The 20411-nt window shown below is 36.7% G+C and overlaps 1 protein-coding gene across 1 annotated transcript in view; it reads left to right on the top strand.

The window, feature by feature from the left end:
• The window catches only part of RAD9B (RAD9 checkpoint clamp component B), a 41932-nt gene that overhangs the window by 11734 nt on the left and 9787 nt on the right, over window positions 1-20411 (top strand). The window contains exons 5-10 of the mRNA XM_063087731.1: window positions 3619-3718; window positions 6451-6557; window positions 13229-13335; window positions 13421-13485; window positions 14572-14694; window positions 15833-16058. Coding sequence (XP_062943801.1) covers window positions 3619-3718; window positions 6451-6557; window positions 13229-13335; window positions 13421-13485; window positions 14572-14694; window positions 15833-16058 — 728 coding nt within the window. The remainder of the gene's footprint in view (window positions 1-3618; window positions 3719-6450; window positions 6558-13228; window positions 13336-13420; window positions 13486-14571; window positions 14695-15832; window positions 16059-20411) is intronic.

The following is a 20411-nucleotide window of genomic DNA, read 5'->3' on the forward strand; positions in this document are numbered from 1 at the left end:
ATACCTGTATATTAATGAAATGATGTGGAGAGGGCTGGATTCTCCCTTCAAAGTCTTAAGTTTTTGTAAAGAGGTTCTCTACAGGTGTGCTCATGACTTTAAACTAATTCAAAAAAACATTTGAATAACTTACAAGATTTTTGAAGGTATCACTGGCCTCCACAAATGTAATTACAAACTCTACAAATGTAATACCTCTAAAATAATGGTTGTTCCTTATTTGTACTGCTTCAGGTTTTGAAAGAGTTATCTGGACCTACTGAGAGAAGTTTCAAATTGAGCTTATGAAGTGACAAGCAGAATTCCACTGTAGCATCTGGTATCCTATGTCTGGGTGCAGATGGTATAAAGCCCTGCTACTCAAAGTGGTCCTTGGATTGGCTGCTGGGCCCCAAACTGTTACTGGTCTGTGAGTCTATGGTTTCATAAGGAGCTTATGCCAGAATTTAAGTGAACCACATTACTAAGCACTCTCTTTGGTTCAGCTAGTTTTTATTTTGTTAATAGTATTAAGACTTTCTTGATGAAGGAAGTAAATTCTGGTGACAACCCCTTATCTCATTACAGTCCAGGAATTTATGCAGTACTAGATAAAGTTAATAAATGACCCACAGAGAAAACAGGGCTTCTTTTTTTTTTTTTAAAAAGATGACAGCTAATGGAAATCATCAAGTCGAAGGTATACCTGTTTCCCAATGTTTATCGCAGCACTCTTTACAATAGCCAAGAGTTGGAACCAGCCCAAATGCCCATCATCGGATGAGTGGATACGGAAAATGTGGTACATCTACACAATGGAATACTACTCAGCTATAAAAACGAATGAAATACTGCCATTTGCAACAACATGGATGGACCTTGAGAGAATTATATTAAGTGAAACAAGTCAGGCACAGAAAGAGAAATACCACATGTTCTCACTTATTGGTGGGAGCTAAAAATTAATATATAAATTCACACACACACACACACACACACACACAAACCGGCGGGGGGAAGAAGATATAACAACCACAATTATTTGAAGTTGATACGACAAGCAAACAGAAAGGACATTGTTGGGGGGGAGGGGGGAGGGAGAAGGGAGGGAGGTTTTGGTGATGGGGAGCAATAATCAGCCACAATGTATATCGACAAAATAAAATTTAAAAAATAAAAAATAAAAATAAAAATAAAAAGATGACAGCTAAGGGGATCTTAATCCTTGGCTTGGTGTTGTCAGCACCATGCTCAGCCAGTGAGCTAACCAGCCATCCCTATATAGGATCCGAACCCATGGCCTTGGTGTTATCAGCACCGCACTCTCCCGAGTGAGCCACGGGCCAGCCCCTGAAAACAGGGCTTCTAAATGTTTATCTCATTTGCATCCTATCAAGGAAAATTATTATTAAACTGGAAAAACTAGAAAAAACACAGTGAAGAGGAACTTCAAGCCAATTTGCTTTAAGAAGGGTACAATGAGTGTTCTTTGGGCAAGAGATTCAAAGAGGGAAAGGTAAAGAGGAAAGGCTTTCTGCAGAGTGGTGTCACATATGGCTAAGTTTCCAGCAGGTGGAAATGGGAAGGCATTCTAAGATAAAGAAGCAGTGTGATTCAAGGTATAGGTTGAAAGTGTTTAGTGTATGTTGATAAGGAAAAGGGGAAAGAAGGCAAGTAGCAAGAGATGGAACATCAGGGATGACAAAGAAAGGAGACATTTCTCAGCTTGTACATCCTCAGCAGTACCAATATTCATTTGATTCAAATGTGCTTATATACTCATAGGCCATTTCTGAAGAATACCTAAGAAACTGGTAGTTTCTTCTGTGGAGGGTTCTGGGGTGGCAGGAGTCAAGGGGTGGAGAATGACTTACCTTTCAGTGTCTTTTCTTTGATATCTTTTGAATTTTATACCCTGTGCATCTATTATCTGTCCCTCCAAAAGTAACTTGAAAATGTTTTAAAAATAGGTAGTATCTGTCAACTTTTGAGCTTTGTGTCTTCTCAAGACAGCAGCCATAGTGATCCTTTGAAAATAGCTCAGATTATGTCACTCCTGTACTCAAAACTCTTAAATAGCTTCCTGTTTTGCCCAAGGTAAAAGCCAAAGATCTTAGGATGGCCTAGAAGGTCCTCCATGATTGAGAAGCTCTAGTGTGCTACCTCCTCAGAGTGTGTACCCCGCTCCTTTGCCTATTGTTTTACTTATGTATTTTCTTATTGTCTATTCCCCTCACTAGAATGTATGCTCTATGAGGACAGAGATTTTTGTCTGATTTGTTCCCACTAATCCTGGCTCTTAAAGTAGTCCCTGTGTGGTAGATTACAAAAAAGGTCACAAATTATTTGTAGCCTCTCCCATCAAAAGCTGGAGTCTATTTCCCTACTTTGAATCTCTGCTGGCCTCAGACTTGCTTTGATACCAATAGAATGCACTAGAAGTGATAAGCCTAGGCTTCAAGGGACTTGTCCGCTTCCACTGTTGCCACAAGAACCTTTCCACCAGCACGAGAACAGCATGGTGTAGCTAGCCTCTTGGAGGATTAGAAGCTGTGTGGTGAGAGGGCTCAGTCACCTCAGACATCCAATTGTCCTGGCGGAGGCCCCAGACATGAAAATGAGGCCGTCCTAGATGACTCAGCCTCAACTAAGCATAGCTTAGGCCAGAAGAACCACTCAGCTAAATAATAAGAAATAACAAATATTTGTTATTTTAAGCCACTAAGTTTTAGAGTAGTTTGTTATGCAGCAAAAGCTAATAAAGCCTAGTATGTAGTAGGTGGTCAGTAAATATTTATTAAATTAATAAATGTTTCTGTTATTTGTTTGTTTGTTTGTTCTTTAATTTTCTTTGTTTGTTTTTGCTGTTGTTATTAATTCAGTAAAAAAACCCCAAACATGTAAATTGAGAAATGTTGTTTCTGAGTGAGTCCTTTTGATTTTCACTGCAACATTATTATGCTGTAGAAAGTTATAGCCCACCTGGATTTTATTACATGGGTTCTATATGCAAACTTAGATTCAAATTCTAGTTGTACTTGTTAAAACAATGCAGCCTTGAAAAGTCACTTAACCTCACTAAGTTTCCTTTTCTGAGATTGTGAAGATCAGAGAGAATGTATGTAAAATGTATGCTACAGTTCCTGGCACATAGGGTCATACCCTTTATTGCTACCTCCTCCTTTTCCTCTAAAGGGAAAATAATTCACAAATGATGTTGAGGTCTAACTGCCAAGAGTTCTATCCAGAAATATAAGTCCTGAATTAAAGATACTAAAAGAGAATTGTAGAGCTATGATCTATAGTGAGCAATCACTATTTGATACACAATTTAAGAAAATACCTGTATTTCAAAGGAATTTGGGTACTCTGCTGCCTGATTGTTCAGAGGTTGTGATGTTGGTTTGTGTCCACTAGGGAGCGATAAACACATTTCATTAAGGAATAGTGCTTCTCCAAGCAATATGCACTTGCCAGATGGAAAATGTTACTTTAAGTTTATTATTTTAATTTGGCTGTGAAATTTAAGACTTTTTTTTTGTCTTTTTCTTTTTTATTTCCATTTTTTATTTCAAGACTTTTAAAATCTGTTCATTTTACACTTAAAATTATTTAAGAAGTTGCTTTATTCTTTTTAAGGTATTAAAAGAACTCATAATGTGTTTTTCCAAGAAAGTCAGCCTTTGCAAGTTATTTTTGAAAAGAATATGTGTGCTAATACACTAGTGATTCAGCCAAGGTAATAAGTTCTTTGTTGTTTATTTTTCTTTTTCTGAATATAGTATGGTTACAGAGTGAAGAATTAATGGCCTAGATCTTTTTAATCAGTTACGTTTTATTTTATAGCTAAAATTTAACTTAGAGAAATTACCTTACAGCATCAAGAGGAAATCCTGACAAAGATAATAGTAGATAATAACTGCCTCATGGGAGCAATAATAATTTAGTGGCCAAGAAAGTTCTAAAAATATCCCATAATGGTTTTCTACATCAAGTTCTATCAAAAGAGAAAAATATATTATCTCATAATACTTTGCATTTATATGGTATCTATATGAGTCTTAGAATACACAGCTTGAGGGCTGGCCCGTGGCTCACTCGGGAGAGTGCGGTGCTAATAACACCAAGGCCCCGGGTTCGGATCCCATATACGGATGGCCGGTTCGCTCACTGGGTGAGCGTGGTGCTGACCACACCAAGTCAAGGGTTAAGATCCCCTTACCGGTCATCTTTAAAAAAAAAAAAAAAAGAATACACAGCTTGAGGAATTTTTAACATTTTTTATATGAACTGTACATTTTTTTTTCTCTAGAAAATGAATGAGGCATATTTGTCAGTGAAAGTGTACCCAATTTTTCAGTTTAGCTGTAGCATTAAACATTAATTAGCATTGTTTTGTGAGACAAAAGATATTTTATCTTTATTGTTTTTTAAATTACAAAAGCAATACATGCTCCTTGTGATACATCCAAAATATATAGACAAGTACAAAGGTGAAAAAGGAAGGTCTTTCTCCTCTACCTACCCCAGATCCTATTTGGCAGACGTAACCTCTATTGACAGTTTGGTGTTTCTATAATTCTCTCTCTCCCTGTGGCTATCTCCTTCTTTCTCTTTCTCCCCCCCACCACCCTTCTCTCTTCTATCACATACTAGACATATAGTTTTTTTCATAGGAAATGTCCTACTATTCATATTGTTTGACAACCTACTTTTTAAATTTTACTTAATATATTATGCCCAACTTTCTATATCAGTTCACTTGTCAGTCTTAATCTTTTGAATGATTGCATTATTTTTCATTGTATGACTCAACCATAATTTACTTGCCCATTACCTTATTGCTGAAAATTTGGTTGTTTCCAGCTTTTTGCCATCACAAGCAATGCTGCTAGTAGTACATAGGATTGTATTAGTTATCTATTGCTGTGGAACAAATTTCCCCAAAACTTGGAGTCTTCAAAAATTGGACATTTATTCCTTTAGAGCAATAAGTGTGGCTTAGCTGTGTGCTTCTGGCTCAAGCTCTCATGAGTTTGAAATCAGGCATCAGCCAGGGCTACAGTCTCATCTTAAGGCTCCACTAGGGGGGAATCACTTCTAAGTTCACTGATGTGGCTGCTCGGAAGCCTAAGAAGATCCGCTTTTAAGCTCACTCATGGGGCTGCTGGTAGGCTGCCTGAGTGTCCTTACAACATGGCAGCTGATAATCAGAGAGAGAGAGGGGGAGAGAGAGTGCAGGAGTGAGAGAGTGCACAGGAGTGAGAGAGCGCACGAGTGAGAGAGTGCGTGCTCCCCCAGGATGGAACTCATGGTCTTTTTATACCCTAATCTCAGAATTGCCATCTCATAGCTTCTACCACTTTCTCTTTGTTAGGAATGAATCTGTAAGTCCAGTCCACACTGAAAGGGAGGGCATTATATAAGGCCATGAATACCAGGAGGTGTGGGGATCATTGGGGCCATCTGATAGGCTACCTTACACAGATAGAGTCCTAGAAATCGAATTACCGGGCCAAAAGCTTACACAAACTTTTCATTTGCATGGATACTGATTACCAAATTACCATCTGAAAAGTTTGTGCCAGTTTACATTCCCACCAAAAACGTAGGAGAATCTTCTTAAGTAGAGGATATAATCAGTCTTTAAAAATTTTGCCAGCCTGATAGGTAAAAAATATATATTAGATGTTCTTTATTGTTGTGTTTTCTTTATTAACAGTGAATTTGAGAATATTTTTATATATTTATTAGCAATTTGCTTTTTTCTTTCTTTTTGAATTGTACATTCATGTTGTCATTTTTTGTATCAAGTTATTTGGTATCTTGTATAACACCTCTCCTTTAACACTGGGAAAGTTCCCAAATGAACATGGTAGGTGTTCCTGACATTTTGACATCAAGAAACACTGCTAAGCTAGTGTCTAGTATCTGGTTAACACCAAGATTACGTAAATTCATTTTTATGTAACAACACCTCAATTTCAAAAGACACGAAGAACTTATAATGCAGTTTTTTAAAATGACAAATAACCCAGCTAAAAAATAGGCAAAGGATTTTAATAGACTTTTCTCCAAAGAAGATATGCAAATGGCTAATAAACACATGGAAAGATGCTGAACGTCATTAGGGAAAGGCAAATCAAACAACTTTAAATCTGTAAATTGTGCCATATATGAATTACATCTCAGTAAAACTGTTTTAAAAAGGGGAGCCCAAGATAAAAGGGCATTTGGGATGTCAAGAGAACTTTGAAAATAGTAGGTAAGTCACAAAGCAAAAGAAAATATAGGTAGTAGGCTGCTTATAAACCTCTCCCCTGATATATAAGAAAGAAGAGAGCACTTCTAGGTAAATTTTTCTAAACCCAGGCCAACTACCCTATTTATTTCCAAGTTAAAGAGTTAATAAGGTTATGTCTTTCTGTTTGATTTTTAAATAATGTTAATACTTTTCATTACATTTTACAGATTGCTTGCTGAGGCAATTGCTCATTTTACGTCAAGTCAAGAGGAAGTTACTCTTGCGGTTACTCCACTGAATTTTTGCCTCAAGAGTTCTAATGAAGAATCAATGGGTAAGGATTATATTTGTCATGGTGCTTTGATGGATTATTACTTCTTGGTTTTCTTGATGACTAACCATATGGTAAATGTTAGTGGCATAATATTTATTCCTGTCTAAAAATCAGTAAGATGTAGAAAGTTCAGAAAAATTTTTAAGAGACCCAGGAAGTTTAACATAATCAATAATTAAAATATTTGGCTTTGAAATTCAGGTTGTTTTAAAATTAGAATGGGTAGGGCAGGCCTGTGGCTCACTTTGGAGAGTGTGGTTCTGGTAACACCAAGGCCACGGGGTTCAGATCCCTGTATAGGGATGGCTGGTTAGCTCTCTTGGGAGAGCGTGGTGCTGACAACACCAAGTCGAGGGTTAAGATGCCCTTACCGGGGCCGGCCCGTGGCTCACTCGGGAGAGTGCGGTGCTGATAACACCAAGGCCCCGGGTTCGGATCCCATATACGGATGGCCGGTTCGCTCACTGGCTGAGCGTGGTGCTGACAACACCAAGTCAAGGGTTAAGATCCCCTTACCGGTCATCTTTTAAAAAAAAAAAAAAAAAAAAGATGCCCTTACCGGTCATCTTAAAAATAAATAAATAAATAAATAAAATAAAATTAGAATGGTTACTGAGGAAAAAATTTTTTCAATTAAGATTTTAAGGTCTATTTCTCATCCTTTACCATCCTTTGTGTTTAGCATAAAGAAAAGTGAAGAGTCCAGCAATCCAATTAAGATGATCTTTGATCACATAAGAAGAAAAAGTAACTTTGAATTAGAAATGTAAATGATATTCCAGAGGCAAATATATAGTCCAGAGAATGTGAATACTCCTTAAGTCAGCTCTTCTTAGAGTTACCTAGATGTAATGGAGAGACTAAAGCACAATTAAATCAGGAGTTTTGGAATCAAGAAAATTTCCTAGAGTCTTTTTGGCACAAAAAGCTGTTTGAGACTCTGATCTCAGACAATTTGATTTTGGTGATTGCAGTAAAGAGAGAATACAAAGGAAGGAACTGTATTATTTTAAAGTGAAAAACCCTGTTGGTTAGAGCGTGGTGTTAATAATACCAAGGTCAAGGGTTTGGATCCCCATACTGGCCAGCTGCCAGTAAAAAAAAAGTACAAAACCAGTAGAACCAGGGCTTAACTTGTGTCAGATGACTTCTGTAGTGTCTAGTTTGTGCCAGGTTCTGTTCTAAACAGTTTACATTTGTGAATTCATTTCATCTTCTTATGATGAAGGAACTATTATTACCCTCATTTTACATATGAAGAAGTTACATACTGAGAAACTATGTGACCTGCCTGGTGTCACACAATTAATAAGTGGTGGATTATGATCTGAATGCAGATAGTCGGTCTCCAAGGTGTAGGCTTGTTACCACTGTGCTAGCTAGCATTGCTTCCTGCAAGTCCGTTTGGCATTCTGTTTTGGCACTCAGGAGTACATGATCTGGAAAATATATGTTTGGCCAGGGAAAGGGTCTGTTTTATGTTCCATCATGCCACCTCCCAGTAGAGATTACCATTTAGTAACCAGGAGAAATTGTCCTTCATGAATAGCTTTCTGATGAGTAGTTGTACTCACAGTTATGGTTGACTAGGGACCCATTATTTAATCTTATTGTTGAACTTCCTCTACGCTAGCACACTGGGAGTGATGTGAGGCTTCTTGTTTGGGATGAATGTACATTTAAGGTATTGTTGGGTCCTTTAAAAAATATATATCATTTAAACCTCGTCCTTACTACTTATGCAATTCATGTTCATTTAATAAAATTAAAAATACAAAAAAGCACAAATAAAAAGTTACTTGAAATCCCACTATTCAGAGATAAGCACTTTAAGAGTTTGGTATGTCTTCTTCTGTACTTCAGATTTAACAACTGGAAATTGGTTGAGTGCAAGTATGAAATACTATGAAACTATTAAAAGTAATGTTATGTGTTTGTATGTATAAATACATTCCTCTCTCTCTGAGGGTGTATATCAGAGATGTTTATTGAAGCAATTATTATAGTGGAAAACAAAACACCAGCATATATACACAAATAATTATAAAAGCATACTTACTGACTTAGAAAATAGTTAGGATATATTACTGAGAAGATTATAAAATGGTATGTAGAGTATGGTCATATTTTCATTTAAAAATGTGCACATAAAAGTTGAATTAAATATTAGGAAGTAAAATTCAACACCTCATTAAGAAAATTATAAGCCAGGACCAACTGGGATTTATTCCGGAAATGCAGAATTTGTTCAGTATTAGAAAACCCATTAATATAAAACACTATATTAATAGATCTAAGGAAAAAATTTATATGATTATCCCCATAGATGCAGAAAAAGTCTTAGAAAAAGTGTAACACTCATTCTTCATATAAAACACTGAAGAATATAGGAATTGATGGGTACTTTCTTAACATGATGAATTATATGTATTTTACATATACCTAAAGCCAGCATCTTCATAGGTAAACACTAGTGTCATTTCCACTAAGATCAGAAACCTGTTATCTCTACTACTATTTAACACTGTACTAGAGTTATTAGTCAATACAATTAGATAAGAGAAGTCAATTAGAGGCATTAAAGAAAAAGTGCCACTATCCCTTTGCAAATGACATGACAGTACACCTGGAAAACCCTAGAGAATCAATGACAAAACTAACTCAAACGATAAAATAATTCAGTAAGGTAGCAGGATATAACATAAGCATGATGGGTGGATGGGTAGCTCATTTGGTTAGAGCACAGCCTTTTAACATGAAGGTTATGAGTTCAGATCCCCATATCGGCCAGCCGCTAAAAAAACAAATAAACAAAAACCATAAGCATGAAAAAATTGAATAGTTTTTATATACACAAATTATATTCAGTTAGAGGACATAATGGTAGAAAAAGACCCATTTACAAAAACAACAAAGAAGATTAAATACCTTAGAATAAACAGTAAATTTAATGTAAATCTGTCCATAGCTTTAAGGAAATATTGATGATTCATTAATGGCCAGAGCTGTGTGACACAGATGTGAGAACAGGACTTTTAAAATAAAAATTTGCTTACCTGAAGGTTTTGAAAATTAAGTTTGATTTCCAAAATAATCCCTACCTGTAGGTATAATTATCATTCAAGATCCTTGTGTTACAAGGTTCTGAATAATATTTAAGTTATTAAAGATATGATTGAAAAAGAAAACAAAGAATATATGTGAGTGAAAATTGTATCTTTATATTTTTCCCATTAGAAATTTTATTCATCCCAGATCAACTTAGATAAAAACTCTGGCATTTAACATAAATGACTTTATTTGTGTGAAGTGGACTTGTATCAGGCCCTAAATTGTTGGGAAGCTCAAGAGGAATGTATAAATATCATATTGAATTTTTCATTTGAACAAAGATATTTAAAAATAGTATACATATATTGTGGGAGGAGGATAGGAGGAAATGGGATGGGGTTTGGGAGACAAAATAATTCTTTTTTTCTCTAAATTCTATGAGGAATAAAGACAAATCTTGGATGGAGTTTTGTCTTTTGGATTATAGCCATCCTAGTGGGTGTTTAAAAAACGCTTTTTTGAGATATAACTCACATACCATACAAGTGATCCATTTAAAATATCCAATTCAATGATTTTTATAGTATATTCACAGACTTGTGCAACCTCCATTACAATTAATTTTAGAACACACAAAAAATAATTTTAGAACAAAAAAATTTTAGAACATATAATCACTGCCCAAAAGAAACCCCATTTCCTACCAAGCCCACACCCCAGTCCCTGGTAACCACTAATCTGCTTTTTGTCTGTATGGATTGCCTGTTCCTAGGACATTTCATATATATGGAATCATATGCCATGTAGCCTTCTTTATTTAGCATAATGTTTTCAAGGTTGTTCCATGCTGTAGTATGTATCAGTACTTCATTTCTTTTTACTGCTGAATAAAGTTCTTTTGTTTGGATATGCCACATTTTATTTATCCATTTCTCATATGATGGGCATTTGTTTTATTTTTTTGGCTGTTATGAATAATGCTGCTATGAACATTCATGTACAAGTTTTTGTGTGGATGTATTATTTCATTTATCTTGGGTATATACCTGGGAGTGAAATTGCTGAATTATGTGGTAATTCTATGTTTGACATTTTGGAAAATTGCTAGACTGTTTTCCAAGACAACTGCACCATTTTATATTCCCATCAGCAGTGTATAAGGTTTCTGATTGCTATTGTCTGTCTTTTGGATTATAGTCATCCTAGTGGAGTGGAATAGTGTCTCATTCTGAGTTTGATTTGCATTTCTCTAATGACTAACACTGTTGAGTATTTTTTATGTGCTTATTGGTTATTTGCATATCTTCTTTGGAGAAATTTCTTTTCAAATTACCTGCCCATTTTTCACATAGGGTGTCTATTTTTTGATTGTTCTAAGTACTAGTCTCTTATCAGATGTACAATTTGCAAATATTTTCTCCCATTCTGTAGGTTTTCTTTTTACTTTCTTGAGGACATCCTTTGAAGCACAAAAAATTTTAATTTAGGTGGAGTTTAACTTATGTTTTTCTTTTGTCACTTATGCTTTTGGTGCATCATTTGTTTTTACATCATAAAAGAATATGTGAAAAGGGCGTAATATTTGTATTTGATTATCTTGGAATGTACATGTAAAGTTCCAAACATCAGGGTTTGCTCTAACAGTAGTTATTGAAAAAAATCCAAGTTCAATAATCTCTTTTTGAATAGAAGACATATAAGATATGAAACTTTCCTCTGTTTAAGGAACATGATGTGCAAAAATCTACATTAAAAATTTGTAGAGTGTAGGGCTGGCCCGTGGCTCACTTGGGAGAGTGTGGTGCTGATAACGCCAAGGCCATGGGTTCAGATCCCTAGACAGGGAGGGCCAGTTAGCTCACTTGGGAGAGCGTGGTGCTGACAAAACCGAGTCAAGGATTTAGATCCCCTTACTGGTCATCTTTAAAATAAATAAATAAATAAATAAAAATTTGTAGTGTGTATTATTTAGGGTTATCTTCAACTATGAATGACAGAAAACACTAACTAAAATAATAGTGGTTGGTATAGTTATTACATGGTCATTAAACCACCAGGCTTTTTCTGTCTTGTTCCTCTGCCATCTTTACGAAGTGGCTTCTACTTCATGGTTCACATGAATATTATAGCAGCCATTATTCATAATAGTGATAGAGTGGAAAGCCAAATGTCACCAACTCATGAATGGATAAATAAAATGTGATCTATCATACAATTAAATATTATTCAGCCATAAAAAGGGGTGGCTGGTTAACTCAGTTGTTTAAGGTAGTGCTTGTAAGTAACACCAAGGTCCAGGATTTGATCCCTGTACTGGCCAGCTAAGAAAAAAAAAATAATAATAAAAAGGAATGAGGTACTGATACATGCTGCAATATGGATGAACCTTGAAAACTTTATGATAAGTGAAAGAAGCCAGACACAAAAGGTCACATATTGCATGATTCCATTTATATGAAAAATACAGAATAGGTAAATCCATAGAGACAGAAAGTAGAGTAGTGGTTTCCAGGGACTGGGAGGAGAGAGGAATGGGGAGTGACTACTAATAGGTGTGGGGTTTTTTTTCTAAGGTGATGAAATGTTCTAGAATTAGATAGTGAATGATGGTTGAACCATCTTGTGAATATACTAAAGACCACTGAATTGTGCACTTGATTTTTTTCCTTTCTATTTATTTATTTATTTATGTTTCTTTTTTAATTGGACACTTTAAAATGGTGAGTTATGATATGTGAATTACATACTAATTAAAAATTTTTTAGTGTGCTGTCCAGTTAATTCACTTGGTTAGAGCATGGTGCTGGTAACACCAAGGTCAAGGGTTTGGATTCCCATACTGGCCAGCCACCAAAACAAAAAAATTAAAATCACTTTTTTAAGCTATGTTTTATAATTGAGTATGAAGCATCTATTTTATCTGCTAATCCCACTTTTTGTTAATATTTTTTGAAACAGTGGGATATAATGAATTAAATATAATTATTATATGTAAACTATATTCATACATAGTAGTTCCTTTTAGAATGAATTAGCTTTTATAATATTCTGGTTATTTATTGCTTGCAACAAGCCACTCCAAAATGTAGTGGCTTAAAACAGTAACTTATTAGTGTCTCTCATCGTTCTGTGGATTGACAGGGCTTAGCTGGGCAGTTCTTACTTGGGGTCTGTCACGCAGCTGTAGTTAGATGGTGGCTGGGGCTGGAATTATGTGAGCACTCACATGGCTCATAACTGATGCTGGGGGCTCACTGTCAACCAGAGTGCCTACACACATGTGGCCTCTCCATGTCACTTGGACGACATATGGCAAGTGTTGCAGGAGACAGGAAGCAAAGGCTGCCAGTCTCTTAAGGCCTGGACCCAGAACCTGGTTCTAGGTCACTCTGCTGTATCCTATTGGTCGGAGCAGTCACAGAGCCCACCCAGATTCAAGGCAAGGGGACAAAGACAACCCCACCTCTCAATGAAGGAATGCCAAAGAATTTGTGGCTTTTTAAAATCTACCATTTATGGTTATTTTTTTTTGTATTAAAATTTAACAAATACCTCTGAGACTAATTTTATTCTTTCTCTTCTTTTAATTTTATTCTTTATTTTCCTATAATATTAAGCAGATTTGACCAATTCTGTGCATAGTGAGATGTGTTTTGGCACAGATGAGTTTGAATTCTTTCAAATTGGAGTGGACACTGAAATAACATTTTGCTTCAAAGAATTGAAGGTAAACAAATATTTGTGTCAAATTAAAATTCAAATTTTCACTGGTAGTTTTTTGACAAAGATTTCAAGTTTTTTTCTTCTTTCAGGGAATGCTGTCATTTTCAGAAGCTACACATACTCCTATATCCATTTATTTTGATTTTCCTGGGAAGTAAGTCCTTGGGAACTTTCCTGAGTTTGTTTCTTTTCTTCTGTTGTATGTGATAATAAAACCCTTTGGATCACTTTGAAATTAATTAACACCACAGGAATTCATAAAATTTTGAAAGATGTTATAACATGGTTTTTTAAAATTGTTTTCATTTTATTTTTTTTATTGTACAAATTTACGAGCTACAGAGTGATATATATATATATATATATATATATATATTTTTTTTTTTTTGGTCCTTTTTGTGACCGGCTGCACTGCACTCAGCCAGTGAGCGCACCGCACTCTCCCGAGTGCGCCACTGGGGTCGGCCCTACAGAGTGATATTTTGATACATGTATATAATGTGTGATATTCAAGTCAGGGTAATTGGTATATCCATCATCACAAACGTTTATCATTTCATTGTGTTGAGAAAATTTGAACTCCTCTCTTCTAGCCATTTGAAATTATACAATAAATTATTCATTCTAGACACCTAGCACTACTATAGTATACTATGTTGGTTGGTATTCATTAACCAACATCCCTATTCCTCCCCTCCTCCCTATCTTTCCCAGCTTCCTGTAACCACAATTCTACTCTCTACTTCTATGAGCTCAACTTTTTTAGTTTCCACATATGAGTGAGAACATGTGGTATTTATCTTTCTGTTCCTGACTTATTTCACTTAACGAAATGACTTCTAGGCTCATAAATGGCATTTTTTAATTGGTCACTTGATTGAGAAGGATATATTCTTCTGCAGAGTGAAACATTTATAAATTTGACATGGTGCTGAATAAATTGCCTAATTCGAAAATTATACATGGCTTAAGCAGGTTAAATCTCTATGAAACTGATACTTTATATATTTCAGAACTAAAATTTGAAATGAGATTGAATTAAGATGTATTTGATGAAATTGGACCTGATGATTTCTAAGGGCCCTTTCAGCTTTTTGGACTATGTTAATTTATGAAAACACAAAAAGGACATCTACTTCTACTGTTTCTTTTTACTGCAGAATTAAGTATCATTTTCTAATGTGTTCCTAATGTTCATCAGAAAATGAGTGTCATTTTTGCTCTGACTTTGCCTTTTTAGACCTATGGCTTTAAGTATTGATGATATGTTATTGGAAGCTAACTTTATTTTGGCTACATTAGCTGATGAGCCAAGTAGGGCATCTTCTCCACAATCACTGTGTTGTTCACAGAAACGAAAAAGGTAAGGTCATACTTTAACTTCTTTATTGGTTGGGAAAAGCCATTGCAGTCTTATTCTGAAATAATTCAGTGGCATTCACTTAGGAAACAATTGAGGAGTGAAACATTAGAAGATCAGAAATTTTGACTAAATCCAGAAGAGCTAAAGTCAGACCTAACTGTAACAGAAACATGCCCAATTTTTTTTAAGTCAGTCAAATTTAGCAGTGGGTGGTTGTATACCAACTTTAATGACATTAATGCTAGTAGGTTCTGATAACCCCCCACCATTGGTTCAGCCAACATCTCCAATCTTGCATGAAATATTTGCTTTTTCTTCTGACTGTTTATCTTTGTATAATAATGTTTATCTTTGTATAATAGCACTATAATGAAAATTAAAGCTCATTTTAAATTTTCAGTCATTGTTTTTGTAGGAGTGATATGTTAAGTTTTGAAGAAAAGTCAGTATTCACTACCTAGAACTCTTTTCGCAGATAGAGGGACAGCCATTGTTTTTCCTTCTTTCTTCTTTTCTTTTTTTTCTTAGTAAGTTTTTTGGGGGGAGGAATGCTTTGTTAACACAAAGTTACTGTGGGAAATTTGGAAAATACAGAAAAGTACAAAGAAGAAAATAAAATTCACCCATAATTGCACCACCCAGAGATAGCTGCTATTAATACTTTGGCCCACTGTATTTTCTTTCAGTCTTTTAATTTTGCATATACTTGTATTTTAAAACAAGATTGGGATCATATAGTGTATGTAGCTTTGTATCCTTTTTTCTTCCATAAAATGTATTGTGGTTGTGTTCTAATATCACCGATTATGACTTGAAAACATGATTTTTAATGACTGCATAAAATTCTATCATACAGATGTATAATAATTTACTTAACTTTTTTTCTAACTTGGCCTTTTTACCATATCACAAGATGTCTCATGCACACTAGCTTGTTTTACTAAAAGATTTGAATCTGTCAGAAAAATTTCGAAATGATCATGTACATAAATCCTAACTTTCAACAATTAGTTCTATGTTATTTTCATACATTCCCTACACCAGTACTATCATTGTCATCCCACATTGCATCATTAGTTATATAAAAAATATATTTCAAAGTAAACAATCTATTCATTTATCCTTGTTAATACCTCAGGTCAGATCTGACACTGTCAAATTCAGAGGCTGCTAAAAATGAAACCAGCCAGGCCTTGGAGTCTATCTCAAGAAAATCAGCACCCAGAAGTCTTTATCCTAATGAGACTGTCACAAACATCTCTGCATTGGAAAACTGTGGCAGCCCTATAATGAAAAGAGCAAATGGAGACATCAGCAGCATCAGCAACACAGAGGAAATGCCAGGGTCTTCATATCTGAGGAAGGTAAAAGGAAAATGTTGAGACATGTTCATGTCTCAGTCAAGAATTCTCATCATCTGTTTCCCTTTGCAATCTCCCTGCTCCAGCCCACTTCTAATATCCTGAAAATTAATTTTCTCACTTTTTGATAGGGGAGGGATGAAGCTAGTCTCAAATGAAGAAAAGTCTGGCTTATAGAATATCAATACAAAAGAGTTAAATTGCTCTATCAGTAATTTCTTTCTATTTTTTTTTTTAAAAGATGACTGTAAGGGGATCATAACCCTTGACTTGGTGTTGTCAGCACCACACTCTCCCAGGTGAGCCAAATGGCCATCCCTATATAGGAATCTGAACCTATGGCCTTGGTGTTACCAGCACCACACTCTCCTGAGGGCCACGGGCTGGCCCTCGATCAGTAATTTCTAACAAAGCATATTCAAGTAGAAATTTGGGTCACTTGTTTTCAAGAATAAATTATGATTGTTTATAGTATATTCTCATTTCCCTATACTGGCCAGCTGCCAAAAAAATTTCTTTTAAAATAGTATATTTGAATTCAAATAATATGCTAAAGTCATATAAATAATTTGTTTCTTAAAATAAATTTCCTTCTTCTAATTTTATTTTTCAACTTTGGTTGGGAAGTCCTTTATTCATAGTAGTTCAAATGTAAATTTTATCCCGACAAATATCACAAATTCCTTCATAGTGGAGCCCTACTTAAGAACACTTCGTTATACTACCAGCATTTTTTCTGTCTTTATGTATTGTATAATTTTTTTTTTTATAAATTGTACTTGTTCTTTTTGCCCCATATCCAATCTCTCCCCACACCCCTCTCCATCCCCCCATCCCTCCCCCCTCTGATAACTCTAGTTTCTTCTCTCCTTCTGAAAGAGTAACGGTTACCCTGTTGATTTGTTGCCTAGATGATCTGTCCAGTGTTGAGGGAGGTGTGTTCAGGTCCACCAATTTTATCGTAGAGTAGATGCTTCTTCTGTCACTCTGAAATGGCCTTTGTGGAGAGAGACATCCTCTTCTTTTCTTTGGTCTCTGCTGGTGACTCTCCTTGTGTTGATGTACTTGAGTGGCTGGTGGGCCATCTGCATGGTGGTTGAAGCCTCTAGCCACTTTCGTGACACCATGACTATTGTGGTGGCTGTCGTGGGCCACCCACATGGAAGTGGTGTTTTTGGCATGCTCCTTGCCTGGTTGTGGGAGGAGGGATTGGCCCCGGCTCCATCTGTTTTTACATTCTAAGATGTTGTTGTGGAGCAGTTGGGTGGGAGGGGGAGAGGGGAAGGGGGAAGAAAATAGGATGGGAGAAGGAAGAAGGAGAGGGGCTGTGGTCGAGGCCTATAGCATCCCCCTCATTCCTGCAGGGGAGAATAGGGGGCTTCCACTGGTGGCTTGGTAATTGCTGGGCTGAGTGTAGATATCAGGAGGGTGTGGCCGAAGCCCTTGGCCCCCAACAACACTGGCTTGAGAGCCTAAGGTGTTTCCTGAGGTGGCTTGGTAGTCCTCACTGGGCTGGGTGCGGGTGTTAGGGGTGTGTGACTGAGGCCCTTGGTCCCCCACCCTCCTGGTTTGGGGGCCCAGGGCACTTACTGCAGCCGCACAGTGGTCATCGCTGGACTGTTTGTGGGCATTGGGGGGCATGGATGAGGCCCCTGGCCCTCCCCACTCCCTGGCTTTTGGGCCCAGGAGGCTTCCAGTCCTTCTAGGTTTTATAGGTGTTCTTTGTTGAAGTGAGACCTTTACTAGTTAATATCAAACTTTGTCTCTGGTCTGCGGGGATTTTGTTTTTTCTTTCAGTTCTCTGTTGGATTATTTGCTGTTCCCACCACTTAAACTCTGCACTGGAGCTAATTTATTATCCTTTGCTCACTTCTAAAACGGGGTAACATCCTGTGGGGACCAGCACTTGAGCCCTGTGGTTGAGCTAAATTGCTGCTTTGCTGCTGATTCCCTGGGGAAGGATTTTTGTGCAGCTCAGGTTTTAATGGTTTACTTTGTAGGTACTTTCAGGTCCTGTGAGGTCCAGTACACCTGGGTTGTGTGGAAACTCTGGTATGGGCCTGAGTCTTTTCAGCAAACTGCACCCCCTGCAGTTCTGTATTCCTGATCAGTTTCCACTGAGTGGGCCTGTGCCGATTGGGGGGAGATCAGCTGGCCTTGCTGTGCCCCAGTGTTCCTCCAGTGGGCCCATCTCCCATACTGCCCATACTCCAAACACTTCCCATGGGGCGGGCCATGCACTGGTCCCTTGCAGTGACAAACCGGCCTTTGAGTGGCTCCTTTTTTTGATTGTTATGGTTCCTTGCTCCTATATGGGTCCATGGGAACCCTGTTAGTGGTCTTGCTGGCCTGAGGGCCACCAAGGCCCTCTTCTCCCCTGCCACCTCCAAGCAATTTCATAGGAAGGGCACGGCTGCAGCTTTTGCCAGCTCTTGCTTTGTGCGCTAATCAGCTCCAGCCTTGGAGCAGCTGGGATTTGAAATGGTAGGAGCAGTCCTTTCTTTCTCTCATGGCTTCTCCTGCTTTCATGCACTCCGTAGGTCTCTCCTCCTCTTCCCCTGAGCTCTAGCATCCCCAGCTTGGCTGTCATTGCTTTTTAATAGCTGTAAATTGGTTCATTTGTGGGATGGAGTGACTAGATGGTCTATTCTACCATCTTGACCTGAAGCCTCATACTACCAGCATTTAATAGATTGATGGTAAGCTTCACAGAAAGCTCTAGTATTAAACCTTATAAAATCTATTGAAGTGAGGATAAGCATAATTTATTAGAAACTGAAGTATCTCAAATATTGATAGTCTCAATTTTATGTGTTTAACATTTTATTCAAGCTTGTTTTACTGTTGCTATTATTATTGCTTTGGGAATATGAGTTTCTTAATTTGAAATTTGAAAGGAGAAATAATCTTTTTGAAAGTCATCATCTTGACTTTTAGGGCACAATTTGGATAGTAAACTTGACTTATTCAGTTTGGTGCCATAACTGTTTATTAAGTACCTATTATATGCAATTTCTCTTCTTGTATATTACTAGGTTGGCCATAAAGTGAAAACTGAAATCTGTATTCTCATTATACAAAAGCATTTCTCTCTTCAGTTTTTTTGTTCACATACATTGTGCTTACTTTTTCATAGGCAACAACAGGAAATCGTTTTCCTGCTTCTTCAGGTCCCTGAAATTCACTAAGATTGCCAGTTTCCTCACTGTGGAAAGTGATATTTAGAACTGTAAGCTCCATGAACACGATTACAGCACTTTTTACTCCAAATTTCTTACCATGTCATTAAATTCTTTTAAAAAGGATCTATTTTTAAAGGGAATTATTTGCGTTAATGTGGCAGACTCCTGCAAAGCTGAAATTACATTATGGGTAAATGACGTAGACCTTTATCATGTTTCACCTGAAATACTGTGGGCCTTCCGATTGGACTCCAGGCCTCCATTCTCCTCCACCCTGGTTCTCCTCCATGGCGTACTAATAGATTTTGTCCAAACCTTAGATCCTGAGCGAGTGCACAGCAATTCCGAGCACTCGCTCTAGAGTTCAAGTGCCTGGGTTCAAAGCTCTGTCTTGACACTTAATAGCTGTTTGACTTGAACAAACTTTGCATCAGCTTCCTTTTCAGCAAAATGGGGATAATAATAATTCTATCCATTCAATGGAATTGTTGTGAAAGTTAATTGAGCTAAAAGATATAACTGGCACATGGTCAGTGATTGATAAATGTTAGTTATTGTTGTTATATATCACTCTCCTGCTTTTAAAACTCTTATTCTGCTTATCCCATAGGATTAAGTCTAAACTCCTTGGAATGGCGTTCAGGGACTTTCCTTGGGGTATTTAATAGTCTTCACGTGGCTTTCTCCTTTCCTCCTCCCATGCTAGGAATGGCAGAAAGGCTTCCTCTGTAGTAACCACACCAGTCATTTGGTTTGGCAAGCTGTGTTGAGAATGACTCTAAAGCTATAGCTCTGCTTGATTAGCAGGGTCTGCCATGCTCACTGGAAGCTACTTGTCTGTGAACCAGACCAAAGCTATAGACATTATGATGCTAGAAAAATTCTTATAATATAATCCACCATATTTGTTTGTTCCTTTGTTAACTTTTAGTTTTAAAATAATTTCAGGCTTTAAAAAAGTTGCAAAAATAGTACAAAGAATGGCTATATACCCTTCTCCCAGACTCTCCAATGTTAACATTTTATATAACATACAGTTATCATTTCAATGAAGAAAAACCAGAAAATAACAAATAAGAGATAGTCAAAGATAATCATTTTAAATATTTTGGTTTTTACTCTACTTTTTAACTTTTTTTTTTTTTTTCTTTTTCGTGACCGGCACTCAGCCAGT

Source organism: Cynocephalus volans, chromosome 2 (assembly GCF_027409185.1).
Source record: "Cynocephalus volans isolate mCynVol1 chromosome 2, mCynVol1.pri, whole genome shotgun sequence".
In the NCBI taxonomy this organism is placed as follows: Eukaryota; Metazoa; Chordata; class Mammalia; order Dermoptera; family Cynocephalidae; genus Cynocephalus; species Cynocephalus volans.